The sequence below is a fragment of the Balaenoptera ricei genome, chromosome 9, assembly GCF_028023285.1.
Source record: "Balaenoptera ricei isolate mBalRic1 chromosome 9, mBalRic1.hap2, whole genome shotgun sequence".
NCBI classification, from domain to species: domain Eukaryota; kingdom Metazoa; phylum Chordata; class Mammalia; order Artiodactyla; family Balaenopteridae; genus Balaenoptera; species Balaenoptera ricei.
The window spans coordinates 96,583,780-96,608,754 of record NC_082647.1 but is presented as its reverse complement, the minus strand read 5'-3'; the positions used below and the strand labels follow the sequence as shown (position 1 = coordinate 96,608,754).

Here is a 24,975-nt window from a genome sequence, read left to right as displayed (position 1 = left end):
ACCTTCCCAGCCTCGCCTTTGCTACCCCAGGGGTGGTCCCCGCCTTTCTAACTGCCTTCCTGAGCATGCTGGGTCCTTCGGCCACTCCAGACCCCTGAATCAGGAGCCAGAGTTTCACAAGATGTGCGGGGTCGGGGGCGGGGTAACACTTTAAAGTTTGAGAAGGACTATTATGAGGAGTCACCAGAGGTGACAGCCAGAGGCTCCCAGCCTCTCACAGGACAGACAGAGGACACCTTGGGAGAGAAATCCCCTTGCTCCCACCCTCCTCCTTCCCTTCGAAGACAGTGGTTCTCAGCTGCAGATGATTATGTGGTTTGTCACAACTAGAGGAGCAGGCTGCCCTCGGCGTGTAGTGAATCGAGGCCAGGGACGTTGCTAAACAGCCTACGATGCCCAGGACAGCCCCACCGCGGCAAGTATCCCGCTCCAAATGTCAGGAGTGCAGCTGTTTAAGACCCTCATCTGCGGGCTCCTGCAGCCCACATTGGGCGCTCCGGGAAATCAGGTCCTCGTGAAGAGGACTGATCAGGCTCTTGGTGAAGACACAACTCCCCGGGTACAACATCCTGTCCTTGGCTGACTTGATATTGAGCCTGGCAGAAGATAAAATCTGTGGTTTATTTGGTTTGGGGATCCAAGACCCAAGTGTGTATAAAATATCATTTAACTTAGAAGTGTTACCCTCAAACCACAGTAGAAATCTGTTCAAATGTGGTGAAGCCAGGACCCCAGCAGCACCCCCGACAGGGGAAAGCTCTGATATCACTAATTCCCACACCCCTCTCCCCATGACACCGGCTCACCAGAGCCTGGACCCAGGGCCACACTCAGGGGAAAGGGTGTGAATCCGGGATGACCTGGGTATGGCTTCTGTAAGTCCATAAAGTGTGTCTACACTGCCTGGCGCCAGGTTGAAAAGGACTGTGAATGAATGCAAAAGAAATGGGCAGAAGGGGAGAAAGACCCACCTGCCTGACTCTAAAACAAAGTTCTTTGCACGAGCAGCGAGCACTGTTTGTGAGGTAGAGAGTGAATGTAAGTCGGGTACTCTTATAATAAACTGCCCGACTTTCATAATGGCAGCATCCTGGAGTGCACATCACGAGAACATGAGACGTTCAGCATTTGTCACCACCCGGGAGAAAAATGGTGACGCATTTTCAACAACAGAAATAGTACTTGCTTTGGTTGTATTTCATTGCAGGACCTTAACAAATAGTAAAGATAGAAGAGTTGTTTCCACATTTTGCATTTCTAACTTCACACTCAGACTCAGTCTACTTGAATCCATTTGAGGATTTAATTTTGTTTATCCTGAATTAAATAACTTATCGTTAGTCCTAGCACTGATTTGGGAGAAAATAAGGATGATGGTTCAAGGGAACCAGGAAACCCTCAAAGTTAGTACCTAGCTTGAAACTGAGCAAACTTGTTGTAAGTCAGGATGGCTGAGGGACTAGGTTGGCTCTAATTGAGCAGCCCGGGCAAAGTAGGGCAGCCATCCTGCCCCAAATCCTGCCTCACATCCTTCTAGATCACAGGCTCTCGCAGACCCATCCTTACCAACATCCAGGGAACACTGTTTGAAATAAAGTCGACTGTGTTTTTAATAAATGGTTAGACAGTCACAGAGGTCATGCTTCCTGTCTGGGATGGAGCCTAACAGGTTCATCTCTCAAACCAAAAATGAGAACCAGAGTTCCAGAGCAATCTCTGGGGGGCCCCAACAAACAGCCAAGGTCATGTTCTCTTTCTGCTGAGGCCAACTGCTTTATTTTGGAAGACACAGTCCAAACCAGATGGCCTACATGTTCTGCCCCTTGGGCGAACTGATTATTTTCCCCTTTGCAGGCCCATTAGTCTGCTTTCCCACCTCACAGACTGGGGGTGTGGAGAGGGCATCGCAGAACGTGTCAGCTCTAGCCCCACCGCCATCACCTTCCTCTGGGGATCACTGATGAATCCGCATTGCTGTTTTGGCCAATACTTGAGTCCGAATCCAGGCTGGGATGTCACAACTATTTATAAACTGCCTGTACTGTGTTCCTGGAGGAGCCCGTCAGCAGAAATGCACGGCACCGTCCTGCTGAGCTTAACCCGGCAACAAGCATTTTGTGGGAGTGCCTCTGCTGCTGTTCCCTCCGTGTTGACACTCAGCAACTGGGCTGTGGACTGTGATAATGTCCAGAAGTTTCACAATTGTGGTGTGTTTTGCCACAAGGCACTTGGTTAGCCTGTGAGTGGAGTTGCTTTTTTTTTTTTTTTTTTTATAAATTTATTTATTTTTATTTTATTATTTATTTTTGACTGTGTTGGGTCTTCGTTTCTGTGCAAGGGCTTTCTCTAGTTGCGGCAAGTGGGGGCCACTCTTCATCGCGGTGCGCGGGCCTCTCACTATCGCGGCCTCTCTTGTTGCGGAGCACAGGCTCCAGACGCGCAGGCTCAGTAGTTGTGGCTCACGGGCCCAGCTGCTCCGCGGCATGTGGGATCTTCCCAGACCAGGGCTCAAACCCGTGTCCCCTGCATTGGCAGGCGGATTCCTAACCACTGCGCCACCAGGGAAGCCCTGGAGTTGCTTTAATACCTCAATCTCAGAATACTTTTGCAAGCATTCTACATAGTTCTGGGGCCCAGTGGCTTTTGGTTGGTGGAGTTTCCTGAGCTGAATGTATTCCATGAATACAGTGAACCCAGGCAGGGGAGTTTGCCAGTTTCCTTGTGGCTGGTTCCTGAGCCTGGCTCAGCAACTGGGGGGATACGGTAGGGGGCGGAGTCTTGTAACCAGTAACCAGGCTGTTTGCAGGGTCACATGCCAGCTCAGAATCCCACCTCCCCCTCCTAAATCCTTGTCTGTGACAGGCTCTGGTCTCGCCTTTGTGCCTGGGCTGGTGCTGGGCACATTCCCACAGGCTGCCTCTACCAGATTCACTTACCTTCCTCGCGTTCTTGGATGGAGGAGCTGCCAGATAAGGCATATCTCTTTTCTGAATCCACCACAACAGGAGGAAACTTAGAGCACCCAGCAGTGGGCAGGCCCCTTAGGCACTATCGAGACAGCCCTTTCCTCAGTCGGAGAGGATGACCTCCTGACAGTGGGCTTTGTGGAGCCTGGACTGATGACGTGCTCTAGGATTCTGCCGTTATTAGCGGTGAGCATCCTATCCTATGAGTACCTGCCTTCTGCCATCTGCACATGCCCAGTGGCAAGCCTTGCACCAGGGGCGTGGTGTCTTGCCTCCACCCCTTCCCCACCATACCCGGAATCCCATGGTGCACACGTCTGTGGGGTGTGGAGACGGGGGGAACAGAGGTGGAAGATGTTAAGTCTGGAGGCCCAGGTAAAGGACACTGACGATCTGGAGCCTCTTACCTCTCCTGCAGGCCAGAGCAAAGGGCAGCCCTCTGCCTTGCATGAAATGTGTCTGAGGAGGCTCAGCCACTCAAGAGACATGGTGCCCCCGGCCCCCGGAGACCCCTGCCCAAGCCCTCAGGCCTACCTGGTAAAGTGAGGGATCTCGTCATTGATGTTCACGATGTTCACCTGCAGCTCCATGGAGGCTCTGAGCCCTTGGCTATCTCTCACTTCCACGATGAGATGGTAACTGTCAGGAAACAGCCCAAGTCAGGGAGTCAAGCTTCGCTGACACTACCACAAATGGGGTGAGGGGAGGGAGGGAGGGAGGGAGGAAAGTGTCCGTCCGCTTTCTGGCCACCCCCCTCCGTATCCCCCTGCAGAGTCAGATCTGCTGGGTCCACCCTTCTTTCCTCATCTCTAAAACCCCACCCCTCCATTTCTCATCCTATAGTTATTACTGACGGCTGCCATCTCCCGCCCGCCATGTTGCACACCTGTCTCCATCCTCCCTCGCGTTATCTCGGCAAAGTGCCTCATCCACCCACGTAAGGAAACTGAGGCTGCCATGGATTAGATAACTAGCCCTGCTTCTCACACCTGGTGCAGATCCCAGAGCCAAACCTGCGTGGACCCCAAGGCTTGTGTGTTTTCACTCTCGAACCCTGGCTTCTCCTTACCTCTTTCCTCAGAGGCCTGCTTGCCTCCACCATTCTGCTCTGATGTCGGCAAACAGCTCTGAGAGCTGCCTCTCCAGAGCCAGAAGGGCATCTGAGGCCATCCTCCGGATGCTTCAGGGGCCCCCTCCCACACCTTCGTTCTTGTGATCCAGAGATGAAGATTTTGGGTGGGAAGGAGGCCTTCAGATAATGGCCTTACTCCTGATCCCTCTTTGGAGCTCGCTACCCTCTGAACCTAGCAGCAAGGCAGCAGACCACTCAGGGCCTCCCCAGCTGCCCTCAGGCTGCACTAGGCCTGTTCCTTGGACACTCAGATAAAAGGTACTTCAAGCAAAGTCATTGGCAAAGGCTACCTGCTGTGTCCTGCTTCAAAGTCAAATTCTGTTGTGGAGAAGAGGGTCCCATTAGCAGACATTCTGAAACTCTGTGAAGGGGAAATCAGGAAATACTAAAAAAACAAGGAAAAAAATATTACTAAGCACACCTATGTAGCTTTCCCCAAGAGATGAATTTGTTCGCTTCCCATTTTATATTCTTGGCCCGTGCAACATTTTTGATGTATCAGGATGAGGCCCAAATGGGCAGTTCTCAGGCTTAATGGTTCTTGATTCCAGAAGGCTCTGGATCAGTTGGTCTGAGTCTCTGACCCTGATCGGCTGCACCCTGAGAAGCTGGTCACTGGCTCCTGCTTCAGTTACAGAAAATACACATAAACAGCTCCCTGCTTCTGAGTCCAGCATACTTATCCCCATCACCGTATTCTCACTTCTGCTTCCCAGGACAACTTCTGGCTTTGATTTGGTGTCTTGGCTTCAACCAACACTGTTTCAACACAGCTCCCATGCATTAGGAAATAGGACAGTACTAAAGCAAATACGATCCGGTCTCTTTGCTTAAAAGAACTCAGGATATGGTGCGGCGTGAAAATGTTCACAAGCATCGTTCATTACAATGATGGCAGGGAAAAGGAAAGAGACAAGTGTTAGAGAGAATGAACCTTAGCAGGTACTAGAGTCCAAGTTGGAAGCTGGTTTGGGATGTAGACGTGTTTTTTTTAAACATCCCATCTCAGGGCTATGGCCACTGGTCAAGCCTTTGCACATCCTGGGGAGTTGAGGGTCTGTCCTCCTTGGTTCCCAGTACTCAGCCCAGCTCTCTTGAGGACCCCTTGCCCAGCACCAGTTGCTCTGATAAGAACACAGGCTTCTTTGTACATCCCACTGAGGGCCAGCCCATAGGAGGCCCACCCCTGTCCGTCCACGGGCGCTCATCAGAATTGCTTCCTTGCTCCCATCGTGGAGTCAAGAAGCAGGGGAAGGCCCCGGATCAGAAGAGCTGAGTCCAAACTCTGGTTCTCACCTCAGGACCTGGGACAAGTCCCTTCCTTGCCTGTAACTTAGGGCTGAGACCACTAACTGCTCCTCCGCGTTATGGTAAGGATTAAATCGGAAGGCACACTGGAAAACGTGAAGGGCTGCGCGACAACACGTGAGGCTTACGTATTTATAGCCATCTGTCCCAAAGGGCTTTAAGGGCAGAAGGTTTCATTATTTCCCACTAGGGTGAGGGATGATCTCTGGATCAGCTCATAAGTGGAGGTTATGCAACCAGAGCCACAGCCCCTGAAGTCTAGAATCAAAGGAAACGTCAGCCGAGCTTTCCAACCCAGTGATTTGCTGTGTTGTGATTGCAGCTGAGCTCCCCGTAGAGAAGAGAGAACGCACAGAAAATAGATGAAAGCTCTCCTTTGGGGCCAATGTAAGATTTTTAAACCATTTTTAAAAGTGTTTACTTTCCATTTATTATTTAATAACATTTTTCTAATTGTAATGAACATATTTTTAACCAAAAAACTGGGACCAAAAGGTCTAAAAAGGAAAATATTAGTCACCTGTAAAATCTCATCATTTTCATGAAGTCTTCTTTTCTATGCAAACATACGCCCTCCAAAAAATTGAGATGATGTTCTAACCACAATTATAATATTTTGTTCTTTTTATTTATAGCTTGAGCATTGGCCCATATTCTTGTTTTATTTTATAGACTGGTTGGTTAACGATGATATGGCATTCTACTGTAAGGGCTTATTTTACCAAGTCTTTCTTGCTGGTTACTTAGGTGCTTCCAACCCATTTTGAAGAGGAAATATTTGGGCAATGCCAAGGAGTGCCCTTCTGCCAGCTACCCCGCCCTCCAAATTGTATAAGCACACTCAAAGGTGTGATGTTTAAATCCCAAGCCCCCCACCAACTCTCCAGCTCACTGCCTGGGCCTGCAGCCGGCAGCACGTGGAGCGGTCCTGGCTCTGTGAGCGGAGCCTTTCCTGCAGAGAAGCCTCACGTACCCACATATCAGAGGCCCAAGCTGGATGGGCTGGAATGGCAGAGTTCAGAGACCCCGGCAAGGCATTTACTATATGCACCTGAATCGGGATGCCTTTCCACATGTGTTTTGAAATGCTCTAGGAGATAGGTCCCCGGATCTGGTTGTTTCCCAAACAGTGCAAGGTCTTGGGATAAGGAGATGACAGACAGCCCTGCTCTGCCAAAGATGATGGTCAACCGAAGGAACATACAAAGAAGATGTGGGGCAGGTGCTCCAGGAGGGATAAATACAGGATATGACGGCAACAGAGAAGGAGGCCTCTTAGACCCATCCGGAACATGAGTCACACACTGGGGCAGTTGAGTCGTGAAGTGGCTCTGGATCCAGGCTGGAGCCAGACTGCTGAATCTGAATCCTGGTTCTACCACTTTATGAGAGCTTGTGCAACAAAGAGGAATAATAATAAGGCATGCCCCATGGGGAGATCACGTAAAGTTCTAGAACAGTGCCTACCAGAGGTAAGCCGTCCATGTATGTTAACTACTACTGTCCAGTTAGAATGTGAGATCCATGAGGGAAAGCGCTTCATTTTATTCACTGCTCTATCCCTATGCCTAACACATACTAGGTGCTCAATAAATATTTGTTAAATGTTCAATATTGGGGCTTTCTTCTCGCGTATTTCCCATCTGAGACCCCCATTCCCACCTTAAAGGATCTTAAAACAAAAAGGCAACAACAACAAAAACCTTGCCAACCTTTATAAAAAGTCTCTTTCAGTTTAGTAATGCTGGACTTGGGTATGAAATCGTCCTCCAGTCTCAACAAGCAAGAAAAAAGCAACAGCAGCAGACAGAAAGGGTGAAGAGCTGTAGGATTAGAACAGGGGGAATTTCTTTTAAATTTTTATTAAGAGGCTGATTTCCTGGAATCCCGATTTTTTTTTTTTTTCTTTTAGAGCCAGGCTAATTTCCTTTATCCCTGAACCTACGAGCTTATGTTAATGGGAATAGCAGTTTGGTACTTAGAAAGGAGATAATATCCATAGACTAAAAATATTATGTCATGTGGCCATTTGCCAGCGACTCAGCAAAGCTTTCTGTAAAACCTGGCATTCTCTCCCCTTTTTAAAGGCTTGTTTAATCAAAGCTGCTCCCTTGATATTCGTTCTTGGAAAACAGAAATTAAATAGGATGAAAAGCAACGGCAGCCCCTCTCTGCTCCGATACTGGCTAAGAAAAGTCCTGAGTAATCAGATCAATTCGGTGAACAAATGCTTGTCAGACAAGCTCTCGAGCGTCCCCGCAGGGAATATTCCTTTACCGTCTCCCCAGGTTTCTCTCTTTGCAGCCCCTTGGCGGCAATGCTTTGCTCACGGATGCAGAGCTTCGGGGTGGAGGACGGTGTGCAGGCTTCCTGCCCCATTCATCCTTTATTGTGCCACCGGTGCGGGGAGAAGAAAGGCTGCGAGGGAGCTGGCCCAGTTTCCTGAAATGTCAGGCTCCCTGGGGAGGGCGCGCCACCTCCGGGCCAGCACCCCCGCTACAGCTGGAGTCACGGGCGAATAATGATGCAACCTGTGCTGATTTGCAGCCCTTGGTTGCTTTCGGGCCTGCAGTGGAATCAAGCGGCAAGAATTCAGCCTCCCAGCTCGTAGGAAGAGAGCAGTCAGTTTCCAGGGGCCAAGTTTCCAGGGGGAAGCAGGACCCTTATTCCTCCCAAGTCCGGGGAGTGCCAATGACCCTACCAGCCACTGAGAACGTGCCCCCAAGCCCACCCAGAGGGCCCAGATGGGCAGCATCTCTCTACTGGGCCAGGGCAAGTCTTAAAGGTGACGCCACGGTCCTATTATTTTTCAGTGTAAGCTGAATGTTTTATAAAAGCCTCAATTCCTCTCTTTTCCCCTTATTCCACCCCAAAGGAGCTCAGAGGCGGGAGGTGGGGGACGGGAGTGGGAGGGAAGGGCGCCTAGGAGGGAAAAAACAGCTACCATAGAAAAACCTACTGCAAGCCGTTAACTCAGCTGGGCTCTGCTTGTGTGTGTTATTATCATGAGGGTGAGCTAGGTGGGTTATAGACAAATATTTGTTTTTAAGAAGAGCCACATGTATAAATGCAACATGCTATAGATATGTAAAGGATGCAATCCTTTACTGAGGAAGCTGCAGATCTTCCTGTATTCTGTCAGTCTTTTTCCGTGATCAGCCTGGGTCCTGTTCTTTGATTCAGGCGTCACTAATCTTAAGAACAATGATCCCCTTCTATTTGAGGAAGTATCTCTCCCAACGTATGAACAGTCATCAGTGGTGGTGTATTTGGAGTGAGAATTTTCCAATAGCACTGCTTGTTCCCTTCTCAAGCATTCTCACGAGAACCTGGAGTATGAAGTGTTTTGCAAAGACTTCCAGTGGAGACTCCTGAGTTAGGCAGATGACTGGGGGGCAGTGAATAGTAGGGGTGTGTGTGTGTGTGTGTCATAGGGGTGGAGGTGCCTGGGGAACAGGAAGGGCGCTGTCACTCAGGAAAGAAAGGAGCAGGACACTGAAGACAATTTGCCAGAACAGGGTGGAAGGGGGTGAGCAGGATTCCTTGGTTTTCACTGGCATTACCTGGCCCAGGTGAGGGCCTCAGTTCCTTCCCTCACCAGGAAATTGGGGGCTGCTCAGGGACCTGAAAAGTTCCATCCAGTGGGACTGACAGTCATCTGATGATCACTTTACTCTCAGGAAGACTGAAAGGTGATGCCACTACTCAGAGCCATGAGCAAGATGGAGGTGGAGAGAGAATTGCTTCCCCTGCTGCCCTCCTGGTAGCCCAGCTGGTAGCAAGGTTATTGCTCTTTTAATTTCATCCTTTGTCTGCCCTGGTGAAGACAAAGCACATTTCACTTTATGCAAAAGTCCTTCCCTAATGGAAAGGCCAAGAGAAAGCCCCTTAATGGAAGAATTGCTGCACTAGATCACTTTGCCTCCAGCTGCGAAACTGATTAACGTCCTTCGAGTCTCCAAGGCAGCTTTGCTGCAGTCACGGTGGCCATTTCCAAGTATGAGGGGCGGGGAGTGTGGGAGTTGGGTGGGAGGGAGTGGGCCCCAGAGAGCCTCCTTCAGGAGGTGGAGAAAGGGCAGGAAGAAATGCCAGTCAATATAATTATTCACATAGGGACCGTCCGACGCGTCTCTGTGTCCTGATGCTTGCCTCTGAGCCGGCTCCATCTGCACCCATCACAACACAGAAGGTGCACCGGCAGGGGAGCGAACGCTGGGCCCCAGCCACACCGTCCAGCACAGAGACCACCAGCCACGGGCACCTGTGACCACAGAGCATCTGCACTGTGGCTGGTCCAAAAGGAGATGAGCTTTAAGTGTAAAATACACGAGTCCAAAGAGATACTATGAAAAAAAGGATGTATGATATCCCACGAGTCATTTTTATGTTGATTATATGTTGAAATGATAATAGTTTGGATATATGGAGTTCAACTGTATCAAAATGAATTTCACCTGTTTCGTTTCACCTTTTTGATGGGGCTACTAGAACATTTAAACGCACAGCACTCATTGCTGGCTCACAGTCCAGCTCTACTGGGCAGTGCGGGCCCAAACAATGTACAACCACATGCTTTAAAACTTTCGTTAAAAGGGAGGGAGCAAATACCGGTGGTTTCTGTATTAGCCCCAATTTTACACAATCTGTGACAGACACAGTTTCACGTTATTAAGCTGGATGAGGGTGGAGGATTTGTTGTAAAAGAGTTGCAGGTTCCGGAGATGTCCTAGAGCTAATATTTAATTTATCCTTCCTCCTCGAGTCGCTGCCATCAGCAGCGTGACTCCTGGAACCCACCAGGTGAGATGACAGGCACAAACCAAGCCCAGGTGGCTTCCTGCACATGCTTTTATTAAAGTCTGTGCTGTGTATTTTATTAAAGTCTGTGCTTGTTTACTCAGGTCAGTGGTTCTCCAAGGGCAGAATGCATCAGAATCACCTGGGAAGTTTGTGGTCCAATTCAGCATTCCGATGCAGAGTCTAGGAATCTGCGTTTTTAAAGCATCCTAGGTATGTTCTCATGCAGGAGCTTGAACACCCAGTGAGAAGCACTCATAAACCAGTGTTCCCAGCCTTTCTGACCAGAACAATCACCCAAGGTATCTGGCAAATCTGTAGATTCCTGGGCCCATCTCAGACCCACAGAATCCAAACCTCCGAGGGAGAGACCTGGGGAGTGTGGGAAACAGTGTCTTAAAGCAGTAAAATAAGTCAGAGAAAGACACGTACTGGATGATATCACTTAGTGTGGAATCTAAAAAATACAACAAACTAGTGAATAAAACAAAAAAGAAGCAGACTCACAGATATAGAGAACAGACTAGTGGTTACCAGTGGGGAGAGGGAAGAGGGGGGCGATTTAGGGGGAGGGAGTTAAGAGGTACAAACTATTAGGTATTAAATAAGCTACAGGGATATATTGTACAACATGGGAATGTAGCTGATATTTTATAATAACTCTAAATAGAGTATAACCTTTAAAAATGGTGATTCACTATATTGGACACCTGTAACCTGTAATACTGTACATCAACTATACTTCCAATAAAAAAAAAAAAAGCAGCGGTCTCAACCCTGGCAGCACAAGAGATCACTGGGTGGGGTGCTTTAAAAACCTGATGCCTGGGCCACACCCCAGGTCAATCACATCAGACTCTTAGGGTGTGGGACCCAGATCTCTGTGGTTTTGAAAGTTCCCCTGGTAGTTTCAATTTGCAGCCAAGGTTGAGAAGCACAGGTTTGGTCAATAGCAAATTAACCCATCTCCTTTCTCCTTGTAGGGAGCAAAATATATCATTTAGTACCACCAAGTGGGCAGAATAAAATGTCTATGTACAAAGGCCGTGGCATGTTACTTCCTGAACTGTTATTACCTTTTGCTAGTCTGAGAAAGGTTCCTTCTAGGTTATGTTCACTGCTCCTGAGGGCTGGCTGTTGACTTTCTGTGCAGCCGTCAGTTCCAGCACAGGTGTTAAATACTTCATTAACAATTTCTGCTGCAGTGCCCCCTCCCCAAACAATCCTAAACTCACTGCAGAAACCACAGTTGCAGCCGCCCGGCTCCAGGTTCCAAGGGCCTGCAGCTGCTCTCCGATATCTTTGGATAGCATTACGTTTTCTTTTAAGGGAGCAACACCTACTGTATTTGCTCCCCACCTGGGCTGCTTCCCTTCATCTGAAAGGGTAACAACCTGACTTTGGAGGTATTTTTGAAAGGGCCATGACCTTGTTCCTTCTGCCTAATTTTCGAAATATATATTAAAATGGAGATTTAAAACTAAATATTTTTCTTCACAGCCGAGATTCCTTCCACTCTGCCCCCACTGCATCTTGTACAAACTTTATAGTAATGATCTTATTGAATTATCATTATTTGGTGTATGCATGAATGTCTCCCATCCAGACATCCCATACAAAGATGTGTCTTATTCATCTTTGTATCCAAAGCATCTAATAGAAAGCCTGGCACATAGTGGATTCTTGGTAAATGTTGAAATGAACTAAATGTTTAAGTGTGGTACTATGCTTTGGGTTGCTGACTTAATGTCCATCCAGAATCCCTTTTCCCCTGGTCACCACCAAGGAACAGTGGCCATAAGACACAGTTCTGGCCAGTGAGAAGTAAGCAGAAGACCCCTGGGTAGAGCTTCCAGGAGGGTCTTGGTTTCCCCACCAAAAAAGGGACAAATTGGGTTGACCTGCCTCCTTTATCCTGTACCCCATCCTACTTTCTTTTTTTCTTCTTCTTCCTGCCTGGAACTTAGAGGTAAAGCCTGGAGGTACAGCAGCCATCTTGTAATCATGAGGTTAACAAAGGGAGAACAAAGCCAACATACACTGGATGAAATAGCAGACAGATAGGAAGAGCCAAGGTTTCTGAGGGTAGCAGCTGTGCCAGCCCTGGACTGCTTGTGTGCCTGCCTCTGGTCTTCTTGTTATGGAAGGAAAACAAATCTCATATCCATCACTGTGGTTAAGTTTTCTGCTACTTTCAGGCAAACACATTTGTAAGTTATATAACAAGTGTGTTATTAATAAGTACGCATTTAAAGCACCTAGTATTGCTCTTAGCAGGTAGTAGGGACCCACTAAGTGTTTGCATATTAATCACTTATTCATGCAAATAGAATCTTGGATGAACGAATGGGTTGATTGGTTGTTTTTTTGACAGAAGGATTGTCTTCCAATGATAACAAACTATTCCCTAACTTAAGATATGTTCAATAATCTTAAAACAGCTTTGTTGCAAACCCTGTAGAACCATATTCTATTGGTTCTGGATTTCATTCCCAAAGCTCCCTCCTGTTAGAGAAAGTAGTCCTGTTGAAGCTGCAAATCATGCAGCAAATGCAGAGACAGCCTCCTGGCGTTGCCAATTCCCCAGGTGTCATATTTCAAGAATTCTCTTCTCTGTACGGTGGGTTTGCTGGAGTTTTGTCTGCTCCGAGATTAGTCAGGTGGCATTAGCTTTGGTTTTTTCCTCTCCAGCCTGGGCTGCCCAGCTGCGGTGGGTGCACAAGCTGGGAGCTGAGGCATCCTTGCCCAGGGATAAGCTAAGAGGCTTCTTGGCCTGAGGGTTAGTGGTTACAAGAGCTCCAATGGCAGCCCCCTTAAGGAAACTGATTAAAAAGGTAGGGATCAGCTGTCTCAGACTGAACCATGAGGGAATGCTCCAGGACTCAGTCTCCTGCTTTTCTCTGTGGAAATCCTCCTTTTCTTTGGAACTCCTGGGACTGTCTTTTAATTCTCTTTTAAAACTTGGCTCCAAGCAGCTTGTCTTCATCTCTTGGAAAGGAAGTGTTAATGCCTGCCTTTGAGGTATACATTTTATGCTTATTTTTAGAATAATATAGCTGGTTTTTTATCACCTTAGAATTTAAAAAATATTGAACGATTTTGATACACCAGGCACTGGTCTAAGTGGCTTTATGTGCGTTATCTAATACTAACCATCCCCCTACTATGGTAGGTGCTATACTATTACTCTTCCATTTTATAGATGGAGAAATTGAAGCTCAGAGAGATTAAGAACTTGTCCAGGATCACACAGAGCCATGGATCCAATGTGGGGTGTCTGTCCCCAGGAGCCCCTCACCCATTCCAGCCTCCCCGGGGCTCTGTGCCTGGCAGTGGGCAGCAGATTCCTCCCATTACCCCCACCCAGCCCACCCTGCTGAGACTCCAGGCTCCTGTGTCAGAGACCACACAGAAAAGCCCCTCTGCGGTTTAACAAGGAGACTTACACCGAGGGGTGTGTTTTGACTTGTGTCTTCTGGATCGAAGGCCTCCACCTGGTAAACGAATCCAGGCTTGGCTCCTTCCACTATGTAGAGATCTAGACCTATACCGGCATGCAAAGGGGAAAAAAGAAACATTTTATTAAATAAAGCAAACGAGGAATTCCCAAACCAGGACAGCCGTATATAGTCAAAGGGAGCCAAGCATTGCGGGAAAGAAGAAAGCAGTGATTAAGGCCATGAGTAAGACCACTGACCAGCTTGCGTGGGTGGATCCGTTTATGGGAATTAAGAAAGAGCTAGGGTTGACCAAGCTGGTGTCAAGTCTTAATGTATCTCCTGGGTTGAGAGGTGACTAGGGTACTCTTGTTCGTGGGGGAGGGGAGTGATAAGGACAGAGTGGTGGAAAGTAACCCAGTGGGAACCTCCAGTGTGAGTTCCAGATCCACTTTCACGTGCAAATTCCTCCTAAACCGAGCCTAGGTCACCCCTCAAGTGCGCTTAGTATCTCAGCAGAAATGAGTCCCTGAAATGAGAGGCCTTATAGTAGAACAGAGAGAATATGGAGAAAAGGAGAGGGAGGGCTACAAAGGTTCAGGAAAGGGACCACACATGGATTCCGTCTACTTCAGAGTTCTCGGCCGTCAGGGTGAGGAGGGAGCAGACAGGGTCACTGGCACCACCAGCCTTGCCCGAGGGGCCGCCATGCTCTGCCCTGGCATCTCTTTCTGAGAACCTTTCTGAGAGATGACTGAGAATTTTAACATTAACTCACTCTTTTGGAAGCACTATGCTGAGGACTTATGTTTTCTCCTTTCATCTTCGCAACAGCCCTGTAAAGTAGGTATGGTAGTTATCTCCACTTTACAAACGAGGACACAGGCTCAGAGAAGTTGTGAGGTTGTCTCAGCTGCTAAGTAATAGAATCACAATTCAAACCCAGGCCGTCTTACATCCAAGCTCCAGCTTACATTTGCTTTGATCACTGCTCAGGCTTTCATTCAAAAAATATTGACTGAGTTCTCACGATGTACCAAACACGGATCTACATATTGGGAGTACGGCCGTTCACAAAACACAAAACCCTGCTGTCATGAAGCTTGCATTCTAGTGGGGGAGGTATAGATAATAAAATAAATTAATAAAATACGTGAATGTTACTGAGCAATGTTACGGAGGCGAATCAGGGAAAGGAGTGTGGTGAGTTGGGTTACCATGTTAAATAGAGTGCTTCTGGAAGGTTCACTGACATTGGAGTCAAGATTCTTAAAGAAAGGAGGAGACATAGAGATGCAGGGGAAGGAGCAGAGGAAACGGCGGATGGAAAGATGCCGGGGTAGGGCGTGCCTGGGGTATTCACAGATGGGTGAGGAAGCCGGGACTGCAGCAGCAGAGGAGTGAAGGGGAGATGTGTTGGAGAGGAGATGGGGTTTGGTAGGGGCTCATCAGATCTGATAGGACTTTAGGGAGACTCTGGTTCTCCTTGTGAGGGAGATGGGAAGTTCTTGCAGGGTTTTAAGCAGAGGAGTGCCTTGATTTAACCGATGTTTAACAGGATCCCTCTGGCTGTCGTAAGAAGAATCAACCAGAGGGAACAAAGGCAAAGCAGGGAGACCGATCAGGTGGCCACTGCCGTGATCCCGGCGAGCCATGGTGGGGTTGCTGGGGAGAGGTTGGATTCTGCATAAACTTAGAAGCTGGCAGGATTTCCTAATGGGTTTGATGGTGGGTGTGAAAGACAGAGGGGAATCAAGGGTAACTGTGAGGTTTTGGCCCATGAAACTGGAAGGATGGAGTTGCCAGTAACTGAAATGGGAAAGATGAGAGAAGCAGATTTGGGCTGGGATGGTGGGGAGGGAGATGGGAGTCAAGAGTGGTTTGGGGGCACATTAAGTCTGAGATGTCAGATTCTAACACCAGTTCCAGTGTGTGTCTAGGGGGGTTCCCACACAACCAAGCAATTCTCCAACACCAGCTGGGTGTCCCACAATTCAACTCAATTCTGACACTGTCTACCCAGAGATAGCGTCAGATTCCACAGCTGCAGGGCTCCATCATACAAGACAGCCCCTGCCCCTTCAGGTGCCAATCACACGTCCAGGTGGTCACCTGTGCTTCTGACCAACCGGCTCTAGATGGGAGGTTCCCACAACCCCCTCCTCGGGTTCCAATAATTTGCTAGAGGGGTTTGCTCTCTAGTGAACACAGGGAAACATTTTACTTACTAGATTATTGGGTTATTGTAAAAGGATATAAGTCAGGATCAGCCAGATGGAAGAGATGCGTAGGGCACAGTACGGGAAAGGGGCAGAGATTTCCCATGCCCTCTCCAGGCACCCACTCTCCCCAGGTTCCATGTGTTCACCAACCCGGAAGCTCTCTGAGCCCTGTTCTTTTGGGCTTTTATGGAAGTTTCATTACATAGGCACGACTGATTAAATCATTGGCCATTAGTGACTGAACTCAATTTAACTCAATCTGCAGCCCCTCCCCCCTCTCCACTGTCCAACCTTCTAATCATATGGTTGGTTTCTCTAGTGGTCAGCCCCCATCCTTAGGTGGGGTCCAAAAGTCACCTCATTAATGTAAGAAAAGACACCTTTATCACTCTCATCACTTAGGACATTCCAACAGTTTTAGGATCTGTGCCAGGAGGGGACAAAGACCAAATATATGTTTCTTATTTATTTATTTTTTTTAATGCTATTCTTGTCTGCTTACATTCTTTTTATGTATGTATGTATGTATGTATGTATGGCTGTGTTGGGTCTTCGTTTCTGTGAGAGGGCTTTCTCTAGTTGTGGCAAGCGGGGGCCACTCTTCATCGCGGTGCGCGGGCCTCTCACCATCGCAGCCTCTCGTTGCAGAGCACAGGCTCCAGACGCGCAGGCTCAGTAATTGTGGCTCACGGGCCGAGTTGCTCCGCGGCATGTGGGATCTTCCCAGACCAGGGCTCGAACCCGCGTCCCCTGCATTGGCAGGCAGATTCTCAACCACTGCGCCACCAGGGAAGCCCTATGTTTCTTATTGTAAATCACAATATCATGGATGTCCATTAGACATCCAAATGGAGATGTTGGGTAGGACAGTTTTTATCTGAGTCAGGAGTTCAAGGGTGAAGCTGGTGTAGCAGCTTCTTAGTTAATTTGGAACACTACCCTTACATGTGTGTAAAGTGACTGTGTTTCTAGCTTGCCTTGTCCAGAGGACATTAATACGCTAGGTTGATGTTTAGCCATCTTATTTGACTTTTCACTAATAATATGATGTACTAAAGTAGATTCCTTTGAAAAAAATAACAAGGTAGTATGTACTGATATAAAACGTGACATTGATAGGTTAATAAAGATGATTGAATCCAAAAAATAGAAAACAAACAAAAATAACAATGGACTTGGGAGTTGTCAGCGTATGGATGGCCTTCAAAGCCATGAGCCAGGGGGAGATCACGCAGGATGTTACCCTATGCTCCGGTCCCCTATATTGTCCCTACCCTGTAGCAGACCCCAAATACACAGTCCCCTCGAGGGGTCAGCATCCATGGGGAGAATGAACCAGTCAGTCAATGGCCGGCATCCAGTGCTAAGCCTGTAAACGGGCTCAGCCCAGGTTCCTCCAGAATGATCCACTTGAGGTCCTTGAGCCCCAGGTTCCTCCCCAGGACCAGGAGAGGCCCAAGAGAAGCCATGGATGGAAAGGGCTTTGTAAATTATTGGGTGTTACTATTGGGAGTCCTGGGCTGGTGGACGTTTCACTTATTCCCCACTCATTAAGCAGCTGCCTTTTCCAGGGAAACAGCTGCTTGTTTATTTACTTTTCTATTTCACTCTGTCCCCCAGCGTCCTGCCTGATGCCACCGTCTGGGCTGCATCGCACACCCCAGTGTGTCTTACCTTTTGCCAAGTTGCCTTGAAACTCAGGCGGCTCATTCACATCCGTTACCTGGACCGTCAGGACCTGCAGGTCAGTGACACCCACGTCATCCTTCACACAAATCTGCAAATCAAATATGCGTGGTCCTGTTTCAAAATCTAGTTGTTCCTTCCCGGTGGTGACAACCTAAAAGCAAATGCACAATTCTTAGTAACCATGTGAAAGAAGATCTGTTTTGTCTGCACACATTTTGCAAAGGGATATTACTAGGAAGGAGGCAACCAGCATCCTGGAAACCATCTTTCACTCACTGTCAGGGGAACCGGTTGTTTTGCCTGTGTCTTTCCGACATAAACCCCATGACACTTCACTAAAGGGACTCCTCTGTGGGATGCTGATCTTCATAGGAAAGACAAATATTCAGGAGACATCCTAGTTCCATCTACTGGAGATGGAAAGCCCGAAAATTATAAAACCTGTCACTACTTGGGGTAGGCTCCTAGGCAAGTCCCTTAGCTACCCTGAATACAGTTTGATTTTCTTGTCTTTAAGAATAAGATGCTGCACTTCCCTGGGACTGCTGTTAAGTTACGTCTTGACTCATCATTCCCCTCTAAGTTTCCCAAGGCCACATCTAAGAATAAACAAGAGAAGGATACATCTGCAGAAATAAGAAATGATATTTACTTACACCAACAGGCTCTTTGGGTTTTTGGTACATTTCCACACATTCTTCCACTGTCGGAAATGTGTCCTGTGCAAGACAAGTGTTTTGGAGTGGAGTTGTGGAAGGGGCACCAAGCACCAGGACCAGAGACATATCACTGGAATCTAGGCTGTTGCCAGCAGGAACCCCCGTGGTGCATGGTGGAAGGGCCCTGCTGAGGTTAACTGGAGGCCCGTCTGTGACCTCTCGCATCTATATGCACATCCCTGCCACCAGCTTAGCCTGTGGAGCTCCCAGAAGGCCCAGAGCCCTTTGAGATATCAAGGACTAAATTTCATAAATATCTTAATTTATGCTCATAGAAGAACCTTTTGGTTATTAATACGACTGGGGCCAGGCAGGGAGGCATTCAGTATCCTCTACTGAGAAAAGCACTTAGCTCCTATCCAGTTTCCACCACTGGACTTCTGTGTGACCTTGGGAAAGTTACTTGACCTTTCCCTGATTTTGTTTCCACACGACTATCGTTAGGTAAATAATTCTCGCCCTAGTTAAACAACTGAAGTATAATACAAGGTATTATAACAAAGAGCTAGATCACAGTACTATGGAAAATCATGGGGAAAAAAGTTCATTGTGAGATGTATTTAGTCAAGGAGGACTTCATGGAGGAGGTGGTGGGCATTGTGTTTGACTTTGCACGATCTGGATTGATCATGAGAGGAGAGGATGGCCACAGATGTAAATGAGCACATGCAGTGGAGGGAGCACGTACGGAGGAGGGTTGAGAGGGGAAAACACAGTAATCTTGTCACCACCAACGAGCAGGGTCAGCCTGGGCTCCACACAAGGGGAGATGACCTGTCTCTCTGCTTGGTACGTGGGAGGTGAGAGGCAGCATAACATAGGAGTCAAGAGTGTAGACTCTGGAGCCAGACTGACCGGCTTCAAAGCTCAACCTTCCCATTACTTAACCTTTCCGTGCCTCAATTTTACCATCTGTAAAATGGGGATACTAATGGCATCTGCTTTCTGCAGTTGTTGGGAGGATTCCATGAGCTAATCCATGGAATACTTTGATCCCTGTCTGGTGCTGAGTGAGCACCTAGCAAATGCTGACTTTTATTATCATTAGATGTCGAAAACTGTTCAGTGAATGTGTGTCCACCAGAGCTGCCCTCTGTCACAACGGTCCTCTGTGCTTCCTGATTTACACCCTAGCTTCCAGCTACCTAAGCCTGGAGTCCTCTCCTGAACTCCATGCTTGCAGATCCTTCACCCCAATGTTACCTATTGACAGCCTTTCTCCTTGGGGCCTGGCTCTAACACCCTAGAGGGTGAAAATAGAACAGTCAAAAAAAGGTCTAAAATGTTATATCTTGGAACCAAAGGAATTAGGTTACTGCCAACACATGGAAAAGTTGCTTTTGCTCTTGTCTTTACCAGCATTAATTAAATGTTCATGTGCAAGGCTCTTGCCAAGCCATTTTGTGGAGTATTTTATTTAATCATCTCAGTAACCATAGGTTGGAAAAACTTCCCCCTTTCACACATCAGGAGACCAGGGCAGGGAGGAGAAGGAACTCCGAAGGTCACAGCTGGGAGTGGTGGAGTCTCTCTGATGGTGGGCAATCTGGCTGCAGAGTTTTGGTAAAAGACGATAAGTTTAGTTTTAGGTGTGTTAAGTTTGAGGTTGTTCTGGACAAGCCTGAGCAAATTTACAAGGTCCACAGTGCTCATGACAGCAGATGAGGACAGAGGGGTGTCAAGCTCAGAGATGGGCCAATGGCAGGGGGGCAGGCACGGCCGGCACGCAACCTCAGAGAGCGGCTGCCCTTACAGCTCTCATGGATGTCCATTAGTCCCGCCTCCCTGACTCCTTGGAGCTTTCCTTCTTGGTGCTGCTCCAGGAGGGGACTCCAGAGGTGAGCCACATGCGCTGCTGGGTGAGGCTCGGACATCCCTCTTGGGAGGCAACAGTGAGGCAGCGCGGCTTGGGGGCAATGAGCAAGTGTTCTTGGGGCCAGCCTGCCTGACCTCAGATCACAGGTCTGCCACCAATTAGCTGTGTGAACTTGGGCAAGTTGCTCAACCTCTCTATGCCTCAGTTTCCCCACCTTTAACATGCAAGTAATCATAGCGCACCACTTCACAGCATTGTTGTGAGGATTAAATGAATGCATTCACAAAATGTTTAGGGGAATTCCTGGCATGTGGTAAATGCTCCATAAATGCGAGTGGTCGTCATCATCATCACCATCAGCATTATTAACCGTCCTAACCCCCCACCCCTGAAGTCTCAGCAGCTCTGTCCAAAAGTAGGGCAGCCTGCCTCTGGCATGATTGGAGGTCACCCTCAGAAAGCCCTGCATGACTGAGTCCCAAGGCCAACAGTGACCAGACCTCTGGGCCGGAGACCACAGAACCTTATGGCTAGGTCATCCTGCAGAGTGTCAAGGAGGAGCCAGGTTCTGCCACAGAGATGGCATTGTTGTGTTCTGTAGGAACAGCCCTTGTGAGCAGTTTGGGTTGGAGAATAGCAGCTTCTTGCAGGGGATGGTTGATAATACTGGGTAGTTTCTGGAGAGCAACAACAAATTCTTAAGAACAGCTTCAGGACATGTGAACCTGTGGCCCATCCTAGTACCGACACGGGGTCCTGGGCAGCTGTGGTGCCAGGAGGGCACCATGACTGGGGCTATACACTGAACACGTGACCTAGATCAGTGGAGAGGCTCAGAAATTCTCCATTTCTAGAGGTCAGGAACAGGATGGAATTCCTCCTTGACTGACAGCCCTGTTTGAATCACATGGAATGTGGGAAGGGCAGGTATGATAGCAGAGGATTTGGGGGCTCATGCAAGCAGGAGTAGATGTACAGGGCAGTGTAGGGGACAGAGCCTGACACTGGGAATGGGAAGACCTGAGTCAAGTTCTTATTTCATCCTTTCTGGCTCTGTGATCTCAGACAAATAGTTAACCTTGCTGTCTCTTTGTGATGTTATTTCTAGAATAGGGATTTGCAATTTTAATGGTGATAATATCAGTGTTAGTAGTAACAATTAAGAGACCAGGATGTGAATGTGCTTTTTTTCTTTTTAAACAGCCCTCATTTTTTTCTTTTTTTTTTAGGTTTAATTTATTTATTTATGACTGTGTTGGGTCTTCGTTTCTGTGCGAGGGCTTTCTCTAGTTGTGGCAATTGGGGGCCACTCTTCATCACGGTGCGCGGGCCTCTCACTATTGCAGCCTCTCTTGTTGCAGAGCACAGGCTCCAGGCGCGCAGGCTCAGTAATTGTCAGCCCTCGTTTTTTAAATTAATGTTTATTTATTTATGTATGTATATATGTACGTATGTATTTATTTATTCGGCTGCGTCAGGTCTTAGTTGCGGCATGTGGGATCTTTCACTGTGGCGCGTGGGCTCTTCGTTGCAGCGCATGGGCTTCTCTCTAGTTGTGGTGTGCAGGCTCTAGAGCGTGCAGGCTCAGTAGCTGCAGCACGTGGGCTCTCTAGTTGTGGCACAGGCTCTAGGGCGCACAGGCTCAGTAGTTGCGACGTGCGGGCTTAGTTGCCCTGCGGCATGTGGGATATTAGTTCCCCGACCAGGGATCGAACCCAAGTCCCCTGCATTGGAAGGTGGCTTCTTAACCACTGGACCACCGGGGAAGTCACTGAATGTGCTTTAGAACATCTGCAAATCTGAAATAGCTTGGGCATCCTCATCATTAAAGGCTATAGACTATAAGAGGCTGAGAATGAGAGCTCTCAAGTGGAAATAACCCAAATGTCTGTCAACTGATGGACAAATAGACAAAATGTGGGATATCCATTCAGTGGAATATTATTCAGCCATTAAAAGGACTGAAGTACTGATCCATGCTACAACATGTGCGACCTTTGAAATTTTATGCTTAAGTGAAAAAAAGCCAGTCATTAAAAACCAAATACAATATGATTCCATTCATATGAAAGGGTCCAGAATAGGCAAATCCATTAAGACAGAAAGTAGTTTAGTGGTTCCCAGGGCCGGGGGGATAGGAGACAGGGGAGCGACTGCTAATGGACTTGGGGTTTTGTTTTGGGGTGATGAAAACATTCTACAATTAGATCGTGGTGATGGTATGTGAATAGAGTAAAAACCACTGACTTGTGTACTTTAGACGGGTGAATTATATGCTATTCGTATTATTTCTCAATAGAGCTGTTTAAAAAAATAGTGAGAGCTCTAAAGCCAGACTACCTGCCTTCCAGTTTCAGCACAGCAGTAGCTGTACAGCCCAGGGCAAGTTATCTCACCTCTCTGTTAAATTTTGCATCATTTCCCCCATCTTTACAAAGGGGGTAATCATACAAATAAAATCATTGGCTTGTTGTGACTATTACAAGAGTAAACACATGTCAAGCACTTTCCACAGTGTCCGGTGTATACTACGTGCTCCATAAGTGTAAGCAACTGGCAAGGCTTGGAGGCACAGATAAGCAGCAGCTGTTAAAGATGAACCAGATGTCAAGGGAGCAGGTAGATAGGCAGGGAAGTCGCAGAAGCAGTATGTGGGCCCTGGGAATGTACACTGGATGGTGAGGTGAAGTCTTCCTGAATGTGTGCTCCTTGCATCCAGAGGGCCCACCCCTGAGGTGCAGAGAATACCAGATGCTGGGCTCTTGCCTTCAAGTCCTGGGCTCCAAAGGTCTGCTCTGGGGCCCAGATACGCACACTTTTTGAAAGCTCCCCTAGTGGCTCTAATCATCAGCTGGGTTTAAGAACTCCTTATGTATCTCAGAGAGGCAACCGAGCCTAGACCAAGCAGGCCCACTGGGTCCCACCAGAAACCCAGAGCAATGGCAGGTGGGAGCAGGGGCAAAGCTGATGATGACTGTGGGAGGTCCCTATGCCCATTGAGGAATGAGGTAGGCCTGGGGGATAATGCAGTACAAGTGGGTCCAGACACCTAGACCCTAAAGACATCCTTAGAAGGCCTTTGAGGTTACCAGTAGACATGCAATCAGCAGGTTTGTCCCGCCTAAGGAGAAGTGAAAACTTTGGAAAAGACCCAAATGACAAACTAGAAAACAGAGCAGCAGTGGCGTGGCTCTTGAATGTGAATGATTGGGTCTGAATTGTCCAAGAGGAAACATTCACATAGTATGGCTGGACATCCAGACTTATATTTTTATTAAGGGTGCGTTCTTCCACATGAAATGTCTCCTCATAAATTTCCTTCTGAAAAATTACAGAATCATAGAAAAGAAGAATCACCAGGTACAAATTCATCAGGGGCTCGTTTTTAAGGAGATCATCACACAAACTGTCTCACCCAAAGAATTCAGTTACTGTCAGCACCTCTAACACCTGTTATCGTGTGAGGGTGGTTGGCAATAAGAAACAAACCTTTTATTTGTAACAAATTGAACGTATTATTCATTTGGACTGAATTAAATGGAGAAAAAGTCCAAAGCTATAGGGGCATCTAGCACAGAGGGCTGTAGAATGCCCCAAACAGAATGCCCGAATCTTACAAGAGGGGAGATTAAACCAGGGAAAGAGGAGGAAATGATCACTGATCCAGAATCCCATCCACCCCATCTTCAGGACCCTTCTTTGTGAGCAGCTCCTATTGGGAGTAAGATGGTGCTTACCTCAAAGTCAGTGTCTGACAGCCAGTTCACCCTGAAGGCCTCAGTGAGGGGACTTGAGTTGATTAGGGGGAACCCTGGGATCACAGGTGACAGTGATGCTGATAATTTCACAGAAAACTTGTGCACTGAAGTCTCAGGTGGAGAATTCTCTGCCACGTTGCTTGTAGCAGGTAAGTGGATTAGGTGTAGTGCATGTCCCACTGCGGATTTAAAAAGGATGCAAAATGACATGAGCACAAAGCCTTGTGCTGGAAACAAGGACTTAGCAGCTTGGTCTGTGGCTTCAACTCGTAGCTCAGGGCAACACTGGAACCTGGTCACTCCCCAAGAATGAAGACTCTTGCCAAGAGCTGGAAACAGGAATGCGAGATCATCTCAAAGCCAAGAAAACAACCACCACCAAACAACCATGAAATCTGCTTCTGTCATTCTGGAAATAACGCTGCTGTCTTTCTTTTGTCTCTCTGCTTCCTTTCTGGTTTCTCCCAGCCTTTGTGAAGAGCCAGGGAGAGGGAAATGAGATGCCTTAGAAGACAGACACCCCTTGGAGGACCCAGTCTGGCCATGGCATCCTCTGTCTTACAAGGGCCAGGGAATCTCTAAGAATTCATTTTCCTTCTCGGTGTCAGTGTTTGATTCAGACACCATTGAGAATGGAGTGTGCATGACTGGAGAACTCCAAAATCATGCCAGCTCTCCCCACATCCCTAAGGAATCTCACGGACAATGACTTGCTATTACTGGATGCTGTGGGCGTCATGGAGAGGGTCGATCAGTACATCATGCTCGATAGAGTGACTCCCATTTCACAGAGAAGGTAGTGAGAGACTCAGGGCAGGCCCGTGAATTACCTTGGGCTGCATTACAAACAGGGAATGTTATGATGTCAGAGAAAATGTGTTTCTTCCAGGAAAGCCTCAGGACAGTCTAAGGTCTCCTTGACAGTCTGCAGGATTTTGCCAGCACAGAGGAGAGCAGTGGATCATATTCTTTATGCTTCCATAATGATGGTTCCTGTAGGAGTTGAATAGTGCCCCCCCCAAATTCATGGCCTCCCAGAACCTCAGAATGTACCTTATCTGCAAATAGAGTCTTTGTAAATGTAGTTAGTTAAGAGGAGGTCGTGCTGGATTAGAGTGGGCCCCAAACGTA

General features: G+C 47.8%; 1 protein-coding gene across 1 annotated transcript in view; it reads right to left on the bottom strand.

The window, feature by feature from the left end:
• CDHR3 (cadherin related family member 3) overlaps positions 1–24,975 on the bottom strand; it is an 89,922-nt gene that overhangs the window by 34,327 nt on the left and 30,620 nt on the right. Inside the window, exons 2-6 of the mRNA XM_059932536.1 lie at positions 23,824–24,023; positions 17,537–17,702; positions 13,650–13,747; positions 4,389–4,483; positions 3,501–3,605 (exon numbers count right to left, since the gene is read on the bottom strand). Coding sequence (XP_059788519.1) covers positions 3,501–3,605; positions 4,389–4,483; positions 13,650–13,747; positions 17,537–17,702; positions 23,824–24,023 — 664 coding nt within the window. The remainder of the gene's footprint in view (positions 1–3,500; positions 3,606–4,388; positions 4,484–13,649; positions 13,748–17,536; positions 17,703–23,823; positions 24,024–24,975) is intronic.